The 21884-nt window shown below is 35.2% G+C and overlaps 2 protein-coding genes across 2 annotated transcripts; both read left to right on the forward strand.

Moving 5' to 3' along the window:
* The first annotated feature begins 479 nt into the window (after nucleotides 1-479).
* On the forward strand, nucleotides 480-13554 carry LOC140060087 (protein FAM98A-like). The gene is made up of 10 exons (XM_072106155.1): nucleotides 480-571; nucleotides 6699-6847; nucleotides 7104-7321; nucleotides 7550-7744; nucleotides 7895-8011; nucleotides 10943-11042; nucleotides 11350-11432; nucleotides 11721-11811; nucleotides 11919-11966; nucleotides 12261-13554. Exons 1-10 carry the CDS (start codon nucleotides 525-527, stop codon nucleotides 12551-12553), a joined length of 1341 nt encoding a protein of 446 aa, XP_071962256.1. The 5' UTR covers nucleotides 480-524; the 3' UTR covers nucleotides 12554-13554.
* A 181-nt stretch (nucleotides 13555-13735) lies between these two features.
* On the forward strand, nucleotides 13736-16610 carry LOC140060394 (26S proteasome non-ATPase regulatory subunit 8-like). Its single transcript, XM_072106582.1, has 7 exons — nucleotides 13736-13855; nucleotides 14365-14437; nucleotides 14542-14644; nucleotides 15098-15191; nucleotides 15677-15775; nucleotides 15912-16097; nucleotides 16323-16610. The coding sequence occupies exons 1-7, from the start codon at nucleotides 13748-13750 to the stop codon at nucleotides 16455-16457; spliced, it is 798 nt and encodes a 265-aa protein (XP_071962683.1). The 5' UTR covers nucleotides 13736-13747; the 3' UTR covers nucleotides 16458-16610.
* Nucleotides 16611-21884: the final 5274 nt, after the last annotated feature.

Genomic DNA, 21884 nt, shown 5'->3' on the forward strand with positions numbered 1-21884 from the left:
TGTTTCAAATGTTTTTGAATGTGTCATTTTATTGTCACATAATAGTTATTTTACCTGAAAGAAAATGTGGTTTTTGGGTTTCTTTTCTCTTTTTATATGTGAATAAATATTATTTTGTTGTTACAGAAGTGAATACTCAATTTCTGTCACAAACTTTAATGTACTGTTTCGATAAGAATTCAATGAATATCTGACAGTGAATTAAATGGGACTCATAAATACAAGAAATGCTTTGGGATTTGTAATTTCAGCATGAAATGTCCTAATAGACTCTTTTCCCAGAGGTTTTTGGGTCTAGCAGCTGGAAATCTATAAATTATAGTGGAGTTTCCATTTTCGCAAAACTGTCGTCCTTAGAACTATAACTGCTGCTGCTTCTGATTGAGTAGTCCTAATATAATGGGACGTAGCATTTCGATTATACATCATCATCATAAGAGCAAACCATCGATGAGGGCAGCATTGATGTCACAAGAATAAGAAAAAGTCCAACGTGTGCACAAAAAAGACAGTAGTTCCATAAAATGTCACTTCTTCAAAACGGTGTTCTCGATAGTCTTGATGACTTGGGGTAATATTTTATTTGCTATTGTTTAATTTATATTTAGATATTATTACATTTTTTCGCCTTATTATGTGTACCTTTTACACGCTTCTGAGCTAGGCCTTGCTTGTGTTGTAGCTAAGCCTAGCTAAGTTGAAGTTGATGACATAATACTATAGGCCTAGGCTATATGTTGTGTGTCACTCCGCAATATTGTTCCAGTCCGAGTCACTTCGTCCCTTTTACATATTTAAACTAATATAGGAATTGAATTAACTATTTTTTATTTATTACTGTTTTATCCACTTTTTTTTACCAATTCAATTTGTGATCATGAATGATGTCATTGGTGTCTGATCATTTCGGCCGCCAGTCATTTCGGCCGCCGGTTATGGAATTGCCAAATTCATGAAACGCCAAAAGGACAAAATATGTATTGTTAATTTCGGCCACCAGAATTGTAATTATTCTTGAATATGTATGACACGCCATAACTTTAAATCTACTGCAAAAACAAAATGTATTTAGTCTATTGCACAACTGATCTCTAGTTTAAATGACCATAGGCCCTAGTTCTCTGTGGCGTTCCATAGTCTTAGACTTGATAAAGTTATTTTTTTCACTGTAATACTGTACAGTTATTTCTGGCTATTTCAATTTGGCGCGCCATACCTGGCCGCCGAAATGATCATGCCATATTTTGTCCTTTTTGGAGTTTCATGAATTTGGTCGTTCCATAACCGGCGGCCGAAATGATTGGCGGCCGAAATGCACTGTGACCATGTCATTGACATTGTCGATGATGAATTCTCTTACATACTATATAGTCCAGTCAATCTACCGATAGACCCAAAACAAATTGCAATAGTTTCCGAACCTTTTTTATTTGATTCTATATGTTCCTGGAAGAAACATTTCCAAAATCTACCAAAATCGGTTCAGTGGAACATACTTTTTTAATGGGTCAAGAGGTCATGAGGGTCAAATTCTATATTTGTATATCTCAGTAACCGCTTGGCCGAACTTGGTAATTTTGGTGTCAAACAATTCAGAAGACCCATATTTATATTCACTCTAATGAAAGTTTTTTTATAAAAAATGACCGGAATCCATGTTTTTGACCTTTAACCTATTATTTTGGCATATTCATATCTCGGTAACCACTGGGCGTAAACAAGCGTTTTTGGTGTCAAAATACCCAGAAGGTCTATGTTTATATTCACTCTAATGAAAACGTTTTGTGTATTATGATCAGACGACATCATTTTGACCTTTGACATATATTCATTATTTTATATTATTTCACTAATTAAATTTTTTGTATCTCGGTGACCAATAGGCGTAACTTCGTAATTTTTGTGTTAATCAATTCAGAAGACCCTTATTTATATTCACTCTAATAAAACTTTTTACAAAAAAATGACCGGAAACTACTCTTTTGACCTTTGACCTATTATATTGGTATATTCATATCTTTGTAACCAATGGGCGTAGATGAGCATTTTTTGTGTCAAAATATTCAAAAGGTCTATGTTTATATTCACTCTAATGAAAAAGTGTTGTGTGTTATGACCAGAAGTCATCGTTTTGACCGTTAACATATTCTTTATTTCATATCTCACTAAATATATTTTTTGTATCGCGATGACCAATAAGCGTAACTTTTGTGTTAAACAATTCAGAAGAACCATATTTATTTACTCTAATGAAACTATTTTTACAGAAAATGACCGGAAGCTTTCAACTATTATATTTATATATTTGTATCTTTGTGAACTATTGGTTTAGATGAGCATTTTTTGTGTCAAACAACTCAGAAGGATATCCACTCTAATAAAAAATGTCTGTGTATATAGTCAATGCGAAAGTAATTATTTTGACCTTAGATATCTATCCAGAAAACGTTTAGTAATTGGGGCAATATATTGGTGTTATATTTCTTCATAGATCAGCACCCAAGATAGCATTTAACTATTCATAATTCTGTTTATATTTACTTTAAAAACACACAAAACAGAAAAATATCCAAATAGGCCTGGTTGAGAATATTTACCAATCGTCTGATTTTACAAACCCATTGTTGAATCTTCAGAATCGGTATCTTCATTATCATCTAGTGAAATGTTTGCGCATACACCTCGACACTCACTACATGCCATGGAGCAATCTAATCCATTGTTCCTACAGCTGCATTTCATATTATAGCAGCCTGTTTTGCATTTGCATTTTATGATTTGTAGGACCGATTGTGGTGCTGGGGGGTTGTCCGTCAAATATGGTATCATCCTGCCTTGGCTGATCTTCCATCCATATTTATCTGGAGGTACATTTTCTTCATTTCCAAGCCAAACTTGAACTTGTTGGTACACCCTTAGACTATGATACTTTGCCGCTGATGCCGTTGGGGGTAAAGAACGTGGATGAACTGCTTTAGTACTGCATCTAGTCTTTTCATGAAATTTACGAAACCTCAATTCATCTAGGTTTTCATTATCACTGCTACCATACAAAGACAAAATGGCGTTATTACCCGCTGCAATTACCTCCTGTCTGTTTGCTTTAAAGGTCATAAACACTTTCGCTTGTTCAGAAAAGAAACAGTCACTTCTTACTTTAGTTACTGCTTTGATTTTCCCAATACCAAAAAATCGCGATGTCGTGTCACATCCAAGGAACGCGTGACAAAATAGGATATATTTACAAACATCGCTGCCAAGGTCAAGTCTTGTTGCTGCAATGTTCCAACATCGTTGCACCTTTTTAGTTTCTTTCCTTTGGTTTGGCTTGAACCATACATTATGTTTGGTGTGACCACCATGGTGGATAAGGAGGACCAGGATATCTGTATCATCTGCGATGACAACCGTGCCTATTTGTTCTGCACAGAACAGAGCCATCTTCGACACAAGATAGTCAGCGTCAGCTTCTGCGTGGTGAACAGTACAACCTTCTTTTTCAAGACTATTTTCCAAAATCTTAATGAATCTTTGTTTGTTTTGAACGTTTGACAGAAATTCTTCTCTTTTGGTTTGTAAGGTCATAGATTGGTCAAAGTGTACAGCTACACCACCACCACCACTTCTCCTTGTATGTGTACAGTCTTTTGTACTTAGTGAGTTATCGTACCCATCAAAAACAACAATGGGTTTTCCATATTTGTGAGAAACATATTTAGTGTATACTCTCATATGTCACCCCATGAAGCCCCTCTTGTCCATGGAATTTTATGAAGTAGTGCTCCTCCATCTAAGACGTACTGAATTTGATCAGGAGGTTCTGGAGCAACCTCGATTGCTGTTGACCACAAACTATCAGCTAAACTTAGCTTTATTTGCAGACCTCATCATATCTGGTGATTCAAACAATCTAAATATATCTGATACATTACAGGGACGCAGCCAGCAAAGAATTAAAGGAGGGTCAACCAAATATGTGAGTATTTTGCGAGCGAAGCGAGCAACCATGGGCTGGGGGCCAGGGGACCGCCAAGGGCCCCCGGTTGGGGTCCAGGGGGCGAAGGCCCCTGGAAGCTTTGGCGGTCTAGCGCAATCTAGATCATTTGAATCGGTTTACGCACACACAAATATGACAATGTTAACACTAATAAACTGAAACAAAGAAAACAAAAAACAACTCTCATTTTCATTACAGAACATTTTTATATTCCAGGCTGCCACAGACAAACACTTTTTTTCTTGCTTGTTTGTTGATTTGTGTAGAGAGGCTGTAAACTCAGAGGAGGAATTATTTGAACATGGAGTGATATTATTAAATGAGAACCGTAAGGTTAGAGTTCATACACTGTGCAAGTCCAAGAAGCTATCTTGGCTCCGTGTGTGTATGTGAGACGCTTATCATACCCAGTACATACAATATTTTGTTTAAAAATATAACTTTTTTGTTCGAATGTATAGTATAGGTGATAGCTTATACATAATTGTAATAACTAACTTCTAAATTATTATCATACATTTTACGTTAGTTACTATAACGGCGCTCTAGACATCGCGTGATGCATCATAAGTTTGGAACATTCTTCTTGGCTTGGAGACAGAATTCGCGAATGACATTCTCTGTATTAATGTTCATGTTAAAGTGTATGTTCATGAGGCACAATCCCGAAAGCTGCTCATAAGACATGTGATTTCGCAAACAGGTTTTCGTTCTCCACCAAGTCGAAAAACTCCGCTCAGCTTCAGCAGACGTTACGGGCATAGGCCTACGCGATTAGAAGAAGCGCACGCACATTCGGGAACACATCTGGATCCGCTAATTTTACACAGTCGCTTCCATCACTGAAGCTCGGAATGAAGATGTTCGTGTCTTGGCAGATCATCGTACCAAATTCAAGTTCCTTGAAGACTTCTTCAACATTACACTTCACGATAGACTCGGGTGCTACGCCAAATATTTTAAAGCATGGCCTGTTATCGGTAGAAAAACGGGTTTTTAACTCGGTTTGTAAATGATCAAGAAGTTGATTTGGTAATACTGCTCGGTAGTAATCTTCCACAGTATCTCCAGGATGATTTGATCTGTATTGTTGTCTCATGTTTTTATTTATTTTTTCTAAAAAAAAGGGGGGGTCAGGACCCCCGTGACCCCCGCACTGGCTGCGCCCCTGACATTATGGCATCTTGTGCCGGCAGTTACAAGTCGTTCAAATAGAAGTAAAGGATCTACATTGACCACATCATCTTTTATCTTCAATGCGCTTTTAGAGTTCATTGTAATGGATTGGCTCTTTTTCCGAAATGTGTAGTCGGCGACCTTTTGGTTTGTCATTGATTGCACAATTTGTTGACCTACATGCTTGGCATTGTGACAGTCTACATTGATATGTGCCGTCACTCCAGTTGCAATGTTTGTCAGTAATTTTGTACTGTCTGTATTGAATGGATTTCGCAGTGTCAGATACCTTGATATGTCTTGTACATCACTGAGGTCCTTCATCTTTCTGGCATATGTTGTTTCTTTATGTTGTTCACTGGTAGTATACGAAACGTTAGTGAACTCTTGCATTGAATGATTGATCTTGGCGCAGACTGGAGTTGAAAGGACCCACCCAGACAAGTCGTTAAATTTCTGTTAATCCTCGCCCTCTTGTTAGACCTCCTCTTGTTTTTATGCTACGCATAAGACACTGTTCTATGGCAAGATCAGTTGATATTCCAGCCCAACGTCTGTCAGATCGCCGCACTTATTATTTGGTCAAATTTAAAATGTTATACTCGAGACTCGAGGTTTATTCATGACACGACTAGAAAATGTTAACGGTCAAAATAATGATTTTCGGTTATATTGTACATTTGCATTTGTTTTCATTAGTCTGAGTAAATATAAACAAATATACTGGTATAATAGGTCAAAGGTCAAAAACATAATTTCTATCCATTTAAAAAAAAACTTTTTCATTATAGTGAATATAAATATGAGTCTTCTGAATCTTTTGACACAAAATTGACGAAGTTGTGCTTAGTGGTTACTGAGATATAAAAAATGTATTTACTGAGAAATCTAAAATAATGAATATGTGTCAAAGGTCAAAATAATGACTTCCGGTCATTTTACACGGATCTTTTCCATTAGAACTAATATAAACATTGACCTTCTGAGTAGTTTGACGCAAATAACGCTCATCTACGCCCACTGGTTACTAAGATACGAATATACGAAAATATACAATAAAATAGATCAAAGGTCAAAAACATGCTTTCCTGTAATTTTTGGTAAAAAGGTTTCATTAGAGTACATATAAATATGGGTCTTCTGAATAGTTTGACACCAAAATCAACATGCTACGCCTAGTAGTTTTCAAAATAGAAAAATGTGTAATTTGACCCCTATGACCTTAAAACCCCTTAAAAAGTATGTTCCACTGAACCGATTTTGGTAGATTTTGGAAATGATCTTCCCAGATGCTTATAGAATCAAATAAAAAAGGTTTGGAAACTATTGCAATTTGTTTTGGGTTACGCCCTTTTTTGTCATAGATTGACTGGACTAATAGGAAGGCTATATTGTAATTAAATCTACTCTACAGTAATTCTAGTATCGTGTCCATTAAACGACTTCATATACATATAATAGTCTGATATGATTATTGTAGTACTGTTTTCTTACAAAACATGGAATATAACATTTTTGTTTTTAGTTATGATGGACCACTTACTGAAGAAGATGCATTTACACAAGCCCTTCGATCTGGTTCCAGTTCTCCTGAGTTCACCACCCTAGTGTCATGGATTGCAGGTCAACTCAAACTCATATGCCATCTAGAAGAATCTATAGCTGCAACTACTAGTAATGTGCTTTAAGCTCTGTCTACACTATCAAACTTTATGTGACAAAAAAATGTGATGTGCCCATATATGGACATGATGATGTCATATCACTACAATGTTTGGACCTGCATATCAAACCCATACTTGGACACTCTGTGTAAACAGAGCTTTAGAATATAATTATATTATATAAGATTATATACTTTATTGTACTCTTTTGTTTGTTGTGTAGGACCTACAGTATGTTTTAATTATGAACTTTATCTTTTTGTAAGGTGCTGAAGATTTAGAAATGTTTGAGATGGAAGTAAGCGGTTTTCTGAAAGAGATGCACTGCCCTCATGCCTGTCTTATAGAGGGCGACCTTCACGAACGCCTCGGTAATGAAGAAAATAGACTGAAACTTCTAGATTTCCTGACGACAGAATTACAGGCAGCCAAGATGATTGCGATGGATCCTTCTAATGTAAAAAATTCTGAAGAAAACGCGGAAGTAGGTGTATTTAATATTTGGGTATGGGGGGGGGGGGGGTGAGAATGGTTCCAACGTAACTCAAAATTAAGGTTACCAAAAACATTCAGAAGAAATACATCAACCAGCACACACAAGTATCATCTGTAGAATGTTCAGAACTGTTCAACATACTGTAGAGTCTCTCATTGCAATAACATACACAATTTTAAGCATAAATACATATTTTTTATTTTGTCTATATTTCAGATTGGTTGGAATGAGTTCAGTAAATATCTTAAACGTATTTGTGTAGATCTTGCATTGTCTAAACCGCCTCCCAATGTTACAGAAGTTCAGTTATTTAACAAGTTAGAATCACAGCTACGGTCAGTCATTAGTCAAGCCCCTGATGGACAACTTGGGAAACCTTTGATGAAGTTTTCTCTGAATATCAAGCAATGGGTAACATGTTTTTTACAAATATCTTTTTTTGCTGGTTTAAAATTCTTTTTTTAAAACATGGAAAAATACACTTTCAAGTTTACTAGTACTTTCCAGATTCCCTCTAATAATAACTGTACTGATAAAAATAAATGATTTGTTTATTTTTAGGGTGCATTGCAAGGCATAAACAACAAATTGAAGTTAGAATATCAACTAAGGAGACAAATGTTGTTAAAACGTTTGGATGTTACGGTTCAGTCTTTTTGCTGGTCAAACAAAATATCAGTAAGTATCTTGCACATATCTTCAATAGATTAACCTTTAGTTACTGTACATGTATAGATGTTATTTGTTGTTTATATTAGATAGTGGAGATGTAGTTTGGTGGTGTGCTTGCTTTCCAATTCCAGGGTCCATGGTTCAATCCTGAGCTAGTGCCAGGGTTGTAACTCACGACTTGTTGTAGCTCCACTCCATAAGCCTCAAATGAGACTTGGTTTATAAGCACAATAAATTATAAAAAATAGTTTATCCATCCTGTAATTGGCGAGTTGCTCGCTGTTCGATGCGTGTGAAATAAAAAAATTTAAAAATGTATTAATTTCTTCAATTTCTAAAATTGTATATTTCATTATCGCGCTGCTCCTTTAGGCAGTTGTAGTCAAGAGAACGGAATCAACAGCGCTGCAAATTAAGGGGTATTTGGTCGCATTTGCGACCTAATTTTTCTGTTTGCGACTAAAGAAACAGAATAGGTCGCGCATAGCGCGACAAGATCGTCTGCTTGTGCGAGTTGTTTCAAATTGAAGTCGGGTGTGTTTTCCCTTTTTCAAACACTGTGTAATTTAATCTCTCTACTACGGAAGGCTCAGGAGTTTCTACTAGTCACCGCCGCCGCAAAGGTGTCAGGTTCATTCAAGCGTACAAAGCCCCTAAACATTTTACACTCGTTGTGATTGGAAGTTCGTCCATTTATTGCATGCTGCCTTACCCAATCACACAAAAGGACACCAAACACACAGCACAGTGTGACGCGCGGACGACACAAACCTCGTGGAAAATCACCGCCGTACACACAGAAGTTAGCCAGGGCGGGCGCGGTAGATACAAAGGATTGTCGCCGCGCAGTCATCAGCATTTTTTAGGCAGTATAAATGGTTATATCATGATTAATAAATAATGTAATTAATGATATATATAATAATATCTATTCACTATATAGATTAAACAGCAGTATTGTTTATCAGTAGATTTAATACTTTATTCCAGATTCTGATTATCGAAAATTATATATCAGAGAAAATACCGCAACTTTTCCTACGAAGTAGCTTCGTAGATAAAACAGGCTACGTTGTTGGCTTTGTATGTAGGTTACATTGTTTGGCTTCGTTAGTATAAACCTCAATAAACAACCTCACGATGTTCTTAGTAAGTAACAAGGTGTGAAAATTATTATTTAATGTGTTATTTTTGACTGGCGGAGGAGGACCAATTTGTACATTACTAAGAAATATATAATATAATAGTTTTTATTCGTAAATATTTCATTCGTGTGTGTTTTTTTACTCTCAACGGCGAATATAAATTTCCTACAATGTAAACGTAGAGACACGATCCAACAAAATGAACTATGCCAACTAATAAAAATAATATAGCGAACGTTCAGTCGATCCAGAAACATGCAAACAAAAAGATCGTAAACAATTCATTCTAAATATAGTATCAGAACGTTCAATAGGTCGCTCAAAAAGATTGCCGACAGAAGACCGTAATTAATACAGACCTAGTTTTTTGGTCACATGTCATGAAACGCGATACTCTGTTTTACCACCGCAAACCTCTCGCATGTTTTTTTTACTCGGTACGAGGGGGATGGCTACAAAACAGTGTACCTGAATTTTGCGTCACATGAAACGTAATACAGCTCTAAACTGTTCCCACGGTTCGCACGTTTTTCCCCTCCAAATTCTGGTCGGGTCTTTTGTCGTAATAATAATTTACAAAGGCCTATGTTAAATCTTAACATGGAATATATATTTATTTTGCATATATTTTGTTGGTGTCCTAGCCAAGGTGTTGTTTTTATAATTCGCTAAAAAGGTAGGATTGAATCATGTAGGCCGCCAAAACTCTCTCTGCGTGAGCTGAGGGCCCGATTTCGTCTCGTCAGCGGATGTCCTGCCAAATTAGGACAACCGATGTGTAGGGCGGCTACAAAAATTAACGTCTAGGAATAGGATTTTAATTAGCCAACAATACATGTTTGTTTCCATTGTTTATGCTCCTAACTAAAGGCGATGACATTGGTGTTTACAAATTACTAACCCTACGAACCACAGTACGATCGACGCGTAGATATTATTATAAAATCGTAGGCATGGCAACGAACAAAACTTTGGAAATTACAGGATATGTTTAGCCATGGAGGAAATTTTTTCCTCCATGGTTTAGCGAACAATGACCTACGATCTATTTACGCGTAGGCTACGAAAGGTTACGCGTATATACAAAGCAGTAATTTCTTTCTGTACCGTAAAAATAATAGATCTTGCGTGAATATAAGTGGCGCATCAGGACCAGTGCCTAAATGTGCATAACCCAAATTAATTTAATTCTTCAGTGCTGAATTTTTATGTGCTCAGAAATCGATTGAAACAACCTATAATTACTCAAAAAACGCCCCCCCCCCCCAAAGCGGGGCCATTGGCGGCCCCCCTGACCCCCAGCCTAAGGTTGTACTGTATTTCATTTTTATACACACCCCCCCCCCCCCCCCCACCTAAACTAAAAACGGATCTGCGCGGATGGGGTTTGAGGGAAGGGGGTTAGTTGTCGATGAAAATGTGCTACTAAAAAAATTGGTGGTGCTACCAAAAATTATTATGAGCCATCATACAAATTTGATAGTGCTACCAAGTAAAAAAGTTAATTTGCAGCCCTGATCAATTAAAGGAAACAATTACCATGCGGTAGCTTATTTCTACCTCAAAATTGGGTACAGTATTTGGAAACTCGGACTGGGCATGCTCAAACCCTAAAGCATGGCTGGGAGAAGAGAGTCTATGAGACATGTAATCTAGTCTGTAAGACCTGTTATTTATCATTGAAAAATGATCAAATCCTTCTTCTATGATAAATAGTTTTGGCAAATGGTGTGTGTATACCCCAAAGAGTCAAGCGGCGTTTTTTGTAAGAAATATTTATTGTTTTTAACAGGGTAAAGAAGATAAATTTTCTCAAGCTTATCAACCAAAGAGAATGATACTGAAGGCTCAAAGTGATACGTCATTAGCTCATCTGTTAGCAGCAAGAGAAGGTAATGAACAACACTAGAACACGAAGCACATGAAATTTGCTAACTGGGGTTTATTTATTATTATTTATTTTTTATACTGGGTATCTTTATACTGGGTAGCCTGTAGACTCATGATAACCCCCTATTCTTTAAGGAATGAATCAGATGTGTACACTGGACCTATGGTATATAGTCCTTATCCGAGAAGACTTGTTTTACCACCAGAACCATGGGGCGAGTGAGCCTCGAACCCTTGCCAATGTTATGGCTTCGTAATACGGTCTTAACCGCTCGGCCACTCACTAAAAATGTGTCTATTTCATTTCAGATTTAACAATGCAGAATAGGACAAGTGATAAACGAGTTAGGACCAACACACAGACACCAATAACAAAAGTGCTCATGGGAAGGGTAAGTGACATTTTAAATAATTAAATGTCATTATATCTAATAGGGACCGAGAAATGCAGTTGTTTGTTGTGACAAAAATGACTTATATTGACGCCGACAGTAACATTTTAACTGTGTATACCTAAATTTCAGGTGGGAATGTTAGCTATATTTAAAATTAAAACAATTATAATAGGCGCTATAAAAACAACTTATTAGCTATCATATATTACATTGCATCTATGCCCATTTAAAGCATGTTTACAACGGTCGAGCTATGTTAATAATTTCTCTGTGTTAATCTTTCAGGTACCAGATAGAGGAGGGCGCCCTCAAGAGGCTACACCACCACCCCCCGAGATGCCTGCATTTAAAAAGAGACAAGAAGGGGGTCAAGGAGGTATGTCATAATCAATTGTTTTGTAAATTCTTTTTGGTGGATTTATTTAGTGTTGGTAGTATTTTAATTATATGCAAATTTCTGTTATGAATATATTTACATTATAGGTGGTAGAGGAGGCCATGGGCGAGGTGGAGCAGGAAAGGTGCAAGGAGGTAAGTTTTAAGGAACTTTTTCTTTTGTTTTTTAACAAGGTCCCCTCCAAATAAATTTCCTGTTTCTGTTACTGTAAATTGACAGTATTTCCTTCAAATATAGACCCGATAATGATTTTTAATGTAACATTTTTTTTAAATCCAGTCAGACGAAACAAGACTTTTATTGGGGTCCTGAATCCTTACCTATAAGTCTATTCAGAACACCTGAATTTTCTGAAAACTATAGGCAATCCATGATTGAAAACTAAAAAGCCATGATTCAAAGTAACAATGTTATATGAAATCTTTTAGGTTGGAGTAGTGGCGGTGGACAAAGCTGGGATAGTGGTGGAGGAAGCAGTTGGAATCAAGGAGGAGGCGGCTACAAAGGGAAGGGTCGGGGAGCCTACCAAGGGGGTAGAGGTGGGTACCAGGGAGGTGGGGGTGGAAACCAAGGAGGTGGGGGTGGATACCAAGGAAGTGGGGGTGGATACCAAGGAAGTGGGGGTGGATACCAAGGCGGTGGGGGATACCAAGGGGGTAGTGGAGGTTATCAAGGAGGGCGTGGCAACAAGAGGAGAGGAGGGCGTGGTAGCTACAATTAACAATGCTGAAATATATGAGGTTATCAAGGAGGGCGTGGCAACAAGAGGAGAGGAGGGCGTGTTGGCTACAATTAACAATGCTGAAATATGCTAGTGTACTTAATAGAAAGGCTGAAATCTAATATTTTTGTTTTGCAATAGTATCTTATTCAGGTATAAATACAGTATATTCAGAGATCTGTTTAACACATTGATGTTGATTTCATTATAAATATAAGGTGCCTTGGAAACGCATAGTACTTAATGCATTGTCCTTTTAATCTGTCTACTGTAGATCTTCATAATATGTACTATTATTTATTATCATCATTTATTACTATCTCAGTTTGTGCTGATATTCCATATTCAAGTATGATAAGAGGATGCTTAGTACATTATGTAAAAATGTCCTTAAATGTAAATGCAGTAAGACCCCTATTAGGGGTTGTTATCCAACAAATTGTCCCTTGAAAAGGCTTTGGCTGTAATGGTAAAATATTTATTGTTTCACAGAAAAGTCTTCCTTTATACAGGTGTCCCAAAGGAGGTGTTCTACTATATTTGAATAGGCCTATTGCGATGCACTTAAGAAAACTTAATTTCTACTGAAATGTATTTTTAAATGGTTTTAATTACTGTAATGCAAATTAAGCCTCTTTGAGAATTTGTTTTGTATGTATTTCAGGATTAAACAAACTGTGTTACATTAATTTCTAAAAACTGCTTCTAAAGCAGATCTCTTTGGTGTGCTAAAATTCTAAAGTACATATTAGAACAATTTTTCCTTTCACTGTTCTATAGAACAATTTATTTAAATACAGTCTACATTTTTGTTGGGATTTAAACCATACTTTTGCTGAATTCATAGTATTCTTTGCATTACCTATTATTTTCATCATACATTATGAATTTTACCTTTTAATGTCAAATAAGTTGACAGTTTATATCTACTATCATTATTTATTAATGCCAGAGTATGGCATGTGTGAGAAAAAAATATTAATAACAAAAATATAATCCAAATAGAGTACTGTATATATTTTGTGTGTAGTCTTTAGTTATGTTTTGGGCGGGTCAACTTCAACAGCATTCAATCATTTACATTTTTTAACTGTGACTTTAAAATTAATGTTATAAAATCAATGTATGAAAAAAACTTTGTCCGAACCTAAAACTAGAGGGCGCATGTCATGTCATGAATCAACAAAAAACAACATGGCGACAATGAAAGAAGCAGTGTCATTATACGAAGTTTTAAGTGCAGAATGGAGAAAGAAAAAGCCAAATCTAGACAAATGTGAAGGGATACTACAAAAGCTTAAGGTAGTTTGAATATGTGTTGTGAATTAGGGGATATTTCCTCGTAATGTTATACTTGTATTAAAGCATTTTTACTTAGGCCTGGTCTCTCGGTCAAAAGTAGAGATGCAAGTGTGAGCGCCGCCTGCAGGACCGCCGGGTCATGCATATTAATCTGCGCCCGATGTAGGCCTAGCCATGATTGTTGAGGTCAATGTTTAACATTATATTGATAACACTCCTGGTATGTTAATGAAATAGGTCACAGTTGTCTGATCATTTTGTCGGCCGCCGGTTATGAATGCATAAATTTAAAATCTTTTTTATTTACCATGTCCGGCCGTGCCCATAAATGATTGTCTTACCGGGACAGTCACAGTGCATTTTGGCCTCAATATAATATATACAGTATTGGCCTAGTTATCTAGTAGGGGCTGGTAAGGTATGCCTAGCTAGCTAGGCTAAATTATATAGTAACTAATATTATAAAATATCTTTAATTTAAATGGAAAAAGTTTGTCTTTTTATTGCAGATCTCTCTCATACAGTTATCATTCTTGCCAACGGATGAATGTAAACCATCAGAAAAAGAATTGATTATTGCTAGTAAGCTAATTTGCATTTTTGGGAAAAGTATAAGGTTTAATTACAATAATGATAACTTTCTTCTCAATTCCTATAATTTACTATTCAATTTCTTGTGTTTTTAGGAGGTATTCTAGAAATCGGTGTGCAGTGGAGCGTCCTCCGCGGTGATACAGCATCTTTTGAGCGTTATATGGCACAATTGAAACCCTACTATTTTGACTATAAGTAAGTAAACTCTAGTATCGAATCTATGACTATAGTAAAGAAAAATTTAAACATTTTGTTTGTCTTTACTCCTCTCAAAATCTAATCTGCCATTTATTTTATTAAGAGAGTCAATTTTGAAACAATACTTTTTTTATATTTTAACTTGAGTTTAAAATTATACATATAGCTAACAACATAAAAAGCTGTGAAAAATATGAAAATTAGCGCCCCTAATGGTTTATTATGATTTTATACACAATACAATCATAGATTTCTGTTAGCCATTTCCCTCTATTGTAGGGTGGGTGTCAAAAAGATATTGGTGGTGCGGGAAAAATATAACAGTACTTTCAGATGTTCAGTAGTTTATTGTGCTTAAATTAAAGAAAGACTTTGAAGGTAGGTGTCCCCCTACACACCACTGCCCAGCAAAATAACATCATCTTGCACTATTATTTTTTTATCTTTTAGAGATAAAATACCAGAATCATCATACAAGTTACAACTTCTTGGCTTAAATCTGTTGTATCTCTTATCACAAAATAGACTTGCAGAATTTCATACAGTAAGTACAGTGCTTGGAGTTTAGTACTGGCCTGGTGGGCTAGTACTAGCCTGGTGGACTAGTACTAGCCTACTGTAGTCTGGTGAGTTAGTAAGTTAAATGTCTAGTATTACCTAGCCTGTTGCGCTATAGTAGTACTAGTCTGGTGGGCTAGTACTACTTAGCCTAGTGGGCTAGTACTAGCCTAGTCTGGTGGGCTAGTACTAGCCTACTGTAGTCTGGTGAGTTAGTAAGTTAAATGTCTAGTATTACCTAGCCTGTTGCGCTATAGTAGTACTAGTCTGGTGGGCTAGTACTACCTAGCCTAATGGGCTAGTACTAGCCTAATCTGGTGGGCTAGTACTACCTAGCCTGCATAAAAATTATACTTAACTGTCTTTCAATAATTTTGCGAAACATAAGGAAACTATTGCCAAAAGATCCAACAATTCAGTAAAATATTTGACTATGAAAATTAATTTTGTTATTTTCTTATATTTTATCAGGAGTTAGAATTGCTACCAGCTACAGAAATACTAAATAATATTTACATCAAGCACCCTGTTTCAATGGAACAGTACTTGATGGAAGGCAGTTATAATAAGGTATAAAGTATATCTTTGTTTTTAAATATTTTTCTATTTAAAAAATAAAAATAAAATACACTACATTTCTAATTGAAGTCAAGACCACTAATGTACATTAATAAAACAGGATTAACATATATTTTGGATCCATTAGGTGTTTCTTGCTAAAGGCAACGTACCAGCGGATAGCTACAATTTCTTCATTGACATTCTACTGGATACAATTCGACTAGAGATTGCTGCATGTGCTGTCAAGGCATACGAAAGAATTGCTTTGACAGAAGCTACAAGACTTCTATTCTTTAAAACAGTAAAGGAAGCAAAAGAATTTGGTCAGGCTGTAAGTTAATATTATTTATTGGATATCTCCAGGGTTTTCCTGGGTTGTTTGTTTTTTTATGTCATTGGGAGAACTTTAAACATTCGCCCGCAAAAGTTTACAGCATTCCAAAATATACCCAGTTTTGTGTTTAATGAGGACACCATGCCTACATTTATTTACCAGTCAAATGATGTTGAATGCTTGGCTATTTCTCAAGTCACATTTCTGTGTCTCCTTTTTTAGCAAAACTGGAATTTAAAAGATGATGGTTACTTATACTTTACTAACGACGAGGAAAAGACGGAGGAGGTGATACCGGCACACGAACTGGCAGAACAAACGATAGAGTATGCACGCGAATTAGAAATGATTGTATAAAATGGACTAGTATTCATAATTTTGCACTTTATTTGGACATTTAAGGAAGATATTTGTGCCTGTTACATCATTTCAACTTTTGTGAAATCGGTATATTTATGTATACGTCAATGTTGTCTAGTATGACCAAATTACAAGAAGAAAAAGTAAAAAGAGTTGTGTTTTTTTTTTTTAAAGAACTGAAAATATCAGAATTGATGATAATGCGAGTGTATAGTATCATTAATATGGAAATATAAGATGGTCAAAATATAATTCATTTGCTTATAAACAGGGATTATTTAGTCGATAAATCTGTAAAATGCACTTCTCAAAATTATACTACAGGTATAATTATTTATACAGCGGCATTATTGAAAGATTACAACATTTTGACACGCATGCATAGTACAGGAAATTTGTAAAAAAATGGTCAAATAAAATGGTTACTATACGTCTATAAGATGATGATAAAGCAATATATGTGCAAATATAGCATATTATTGCATAATAATAGTTGTTTAAAAAGCGCATGGTTTAGACATTTTTCGAAAAAACTATAGTACAAGAATTTTTTTTCCAAAAATGACCAAATTTCGCCCTTTATTAGTTTTTGACATAAATTGTTACTAAAGGTCTAATAATAATAATATAGCACAATATATGTGCATATATAGCAAAATAATGCATAATAATAGTATTACTATTATATTACAGGGATTTTTTCGAAAAATGGCAAAATTTTGACCTTTTTTTTATTTTTCACATAAATGGTTAGTATACGTCTATAAGATAACTATAACGCAATATATGCGCATATATAGCAATATCATTGCATAATAATATTAATTTAAAAAGTGCATATTTTGGCCATTTAAAAAAAATCCCTGTACTATAATAATAGTAATACTATTATTATGCAATAATATTGCTATATATGTGAATATATTGTGCTATAATTATCTTTTAGACCTTTAGTAACCATTTATGTCAAACGTCTACAATAGTACAGGGAAATTTTAGAAAAACGCCCGAATTTCGACCCTTTTATTTTTTGACATAAATGGTTAGTATAGTATAATAAACATGCGCAGAGTCGAATAATGCGTTCTGCGCATGTCAATTGTGCTATAGTAACTACTTTTGACATAAATGGTTACTATAGCATAATAAATATGCGCAGAGTCGAATAATGCGTTCTGCGCATGTCAATTGTGCTATAGTAACCAGTTTTATCGAAAAATAAAAAGGTCGAAAATTTGCCATTTAAAAAAAAAAATCTCTGTACTATAGTACAGGGAAATTTTCGAAAAACGCCCAAATTTCGACCCTTTTATTTTTTGATATAAATGGTTACTATAGCATAATAAACATGCGCAGAGTCGAATAATGCGTTCTGCGCATGTCAATTGTGCTATAGTAACTACTTTTGACATAAATGGTTACTATAGCATAATAAACATGCGCAGAGTCGAATAATGCGTTCTGCGCATGTCAATTGTGCTATAGTAACCAGTTTTATCGAAAAATAAAGAGGTCGAAAATTGGCCATTTTTTCGAAAAAAATCCCTGTACTATAGTACAGATAAATTTTCGAAAAACGCCCGAATTTCGACCCTTATATTTTTTGACATAAATGGTTACTATAGTATAATAAACATGCGCAGAGTCGAATAATGCGTTCTGCGCATGTCAATTGTGCTAGAGTAACTACTTTTCACATGAATGGTTACTATAGCATAATAAACATGCGCAGAGTCGAATAATAAGTTCTGCGCATGTCAATTGTGCTATAGTAACCAGTTTTATCTAAAAATAAAAAGGTCGAAAATTGGCCATTTTTTCGCAAAAAATCCCTGTACTATAATAGTACAGGGAAATTTTCGAAAAACGCCCGAATTTCGACCCTTTTATTTTTTGACATAAATGGTTACTATAGTATAATAAACATGCGCAGAGTCGAATAATGCGTTCTGCGCATGTCAATTTTGCTATAGTAACTACTTTTGACATAAATGGTTACTATAGCATAATAAACATGCGCAGAGTCGAATAATGGGTTCTGCGCATGTCAATTGTGCTATAGTAACCAGTTTTATCAAAAAATAAAAAGGTCGAAAATTGGCCATTTTTTCGAAAAAATCCCTATACTATAGTACAGGGAAATTTTCGAAAAACGCCCGAATTTCGACCCTTTTATTTTTTGATATAAATGGTTACTATAGCATAATAAACATGCGCAGAGTCGAATAATGCGTTCTGCGCATGTAAATTGTGCTATAGTAACTACTTTTCACATGAATGGTTACTATAGCATAATAAACATGCGCAGAGTCGAATAATGGGTTCTGCGCATGTCAATTGTGCTATAGTAACCAGTTTTATCGAAAAATAAAAAGGTCGAAAATTTGCCATTTTTTCGAAAAAATCCATGTACTATATAGTACAGGGAAATTTTCGAAAAACGCCCGAATTTCGACCCTTTTATTTTTGGACATAAATGGTTACTATAGTATAATAAACATGCGCAGAGTTGAATAATGCGTTCTGCGCATGTCAATTGTGCTATAGTAACTACTTTTGACATAAATAGTTACTATAGCATAATAAACATGCGAAGAGTCGAATAATGCGTTCTGCACATGTCAATTGTGCTATAGTAACCAGTTTTATCGAAAAATAAAAAGGTCGAAAATTTGACATTTTTTCGAAAAAATCCCTGTACTATAGTACAGGGAAATTTTCGAAAAACGCCCGAATTTCGACCCTTTTATTTTTTGACATAAATGGTTACTATAGCATAATAAACATGCGCAGAGTCGAATAATGGGTTCTGCGCATGTCAATTGTGCTATAGTATACCAGTTTTATCGAAAAATAAAAAGGTCAAAAATTGGCCATTTTTTGGAAAAAATCCCTGTACTATAGTACAGGGAAATTTTCGAAAAACGCCCGAATTTCGACCCTTTTATTTTTTGATATAAATGGTTACTATAGCATAATAAACATGCGCAGAGTCGAATAATGCGTTCTGCGCATGTCAATTGTGCTATAGTAACTACTTTTGACATAAATGGTTACTATAGCATAATAAACATGCGCAGAGTCGAATAATGCGTTCTGCGCATGTCAGTTGTGCTATAGTAACCAGTTTTATCGAAAAATAAAAAGGTCAAAAATTTGCCATTTTTTCGAAAAAATCCCTGTACTATAGTACAGATAAATTTTCGAAAAACGCCCGAATTTCGACCCTTTTATTTTTTGACATAAATGGTTACTATAGTATAATAAACATGCGCAGAGTCGAATAATGGGTTCTGCGCATGTCAATCAATTGTGCTATAGTAACCAGTTTTATCGAAAAATAAAAAGGTCGAAAATTGGCCATTTTTTCGAAAAAATCCCTGTACTATAGTACAGGGAAATTTTCGAAAAACGCCCGAATTTCGACCCTTTTATTTTTTGACATAAATGGTTACTATAGTATAATAAACGTGCGCAGAGTCGAATAATGCGTTCTGCGCATGTCAATTTTGCTATAGTAACTACTTTTGACATAAATGGTTACTATAGCATAATAAACATGCGCAGAGTCGAATAATGGGTTCTGCGCATGTCAATTGCGCTATAGTAACCAGTTTTATCGAAAAATAAAAAGGTCGGAAATTGGCCATTTTTTGAAAAAAAATCCCTGTACTAAAAGTACAGAGAAATTTTCGAAAAACGCCCGAATTTCGACCCTTTTATTTTTTGACATAAATGGTTACTATAGCATAATAAACATGCGCAGAGTCGAATAATGCGTTCTGTGCATGTCAATTGTGCTATAGTAACTGCTTTTGACATAAATGGTTACTATGGCATAATAAACATGCGCAGAGTCGAAAAATGCGTTCTGCACATGTCAATTGTGCTATAGTAACCAGTTTTATCGAAAAATAAAAAGGTCGGAAATTGGCCATTTTTTGAAAAAAAATCCCTGTACTAAAAGTACAGGGAAATTTTCGAAAAACGCCCGAATTTCGACCCTTTTATTTTTTGACATAAATGGTTACTATAGCATAATAAACATGCGCAGAGTCGAATAATGCGTTCTGTGCATGTCAATTGTGCTATAGTAACTGCTTTTGACATAAATGGTTACTATGGCATAATAAACATGCGCAGAGTCGAAAAATGCGTTCTGCACATGTCAATTGTGCTATAGTAACCAGTTTTATCGAAAAATAAAAAGGTCGGAAATTGGCCATTTTTTGAAAAAAAATCCCTGTACTAAAAGTACAGGGAAATTTTCGAAAAACGCCCGAATTTCGACCCTTTTATTTTTTGACATAAATGGTTACTATGGCATAATAAACATGCGCAGAGTCGAATAATGCGTTCTGCGCATGTCAATTGTGCTATAGTAACTGCTTTTGACATAAATGGTTACTATGGCATAATAAACATGCGCAGAGTCGAAAAATGCGTTCTGCACATGTCAATTGTGCTATAGTAACCAGTTTTATCGAAAAATAAAAAGGTCAAAAATTGGCAATTTTTTGAAAAAATCCCTGTATTACAGAGTCGAATAATGCGTTCTGCGCATGTCAATTGTGCTATAGTAACTACTTTTGACATAAATGGATACTATAGCATAATAAACATGCGCAGAGTCGAATAATGGGTTCTGCGCATGTCAATTGTGCTATAGTAACCAGTTTTATCGAAAAATAAAAAGGTCGAAAATTTGCCATTTTTTCGAAAAAATCCCTGTACTATAGTACAGATAAATTTTCGAAAACGCCCGAATTTCGACCCTTTTATTTTTGACATAAATGGTTACTATAGTATAATAAACATGCGCAGAGTCGAATAATGCGTTCTGCGCATGTCAATTTTGCTATAGTAACTACTTTTGACATAAATGGTTACTATAGCATAATAAACATGCGCAGAGTCGAATAATGGGTTCTGCGCATGTCAATTGTGCTATAGTAACCAGTTTTATCGAAAAATAAAAAGGTCGAAAATTTGCCATTTTTTGAAAAAAATCCCTGTACTATAAGTACAGGGAAATTTTCGAAAAACGCCCGAATTTCAACCTTTTATTTTTTGACATAAATGGTTACTATAGCATAATAAACATGCGCAGAGTCGAATAATGCGTTCTGCGCATGTCAATTGTGCTATAGTAACTACTTATCACATGAATGGTTACTATAGCATAATAAACATGCGCAGAGTCGAATAATGGGTTCTGCGCATGTCAATTGTGCTTTAGTAACCTGTTTTATCGAAAAATAAAAAGGTCAAAAAATTGGCCATTTTTTGAAAAAATCCCGTACAGAGACATTTTCGAAAAACGCCCGAATTTCAACCCTTTTATTTGTTGACATAAATGGTTACTATAGCATAATAAACATGCGCAGAGTCGAATAATGGGTTCTGCGCATGTCAATTGTGCTA

The sequence above is a fragment of the Antedon mediterranea genome, chromosome 10, assembly GCF_964355755.1.
Source record: "Antedon mediterranea chromosome 10, ecAntMedi1.1, whole genome shotgun sequence".
NCBI lineage: Eukaryota > Metazoa > Echinodermata > Crinoidea > Comatulida > Antedonidae > Antedon > Antedon mediterranea.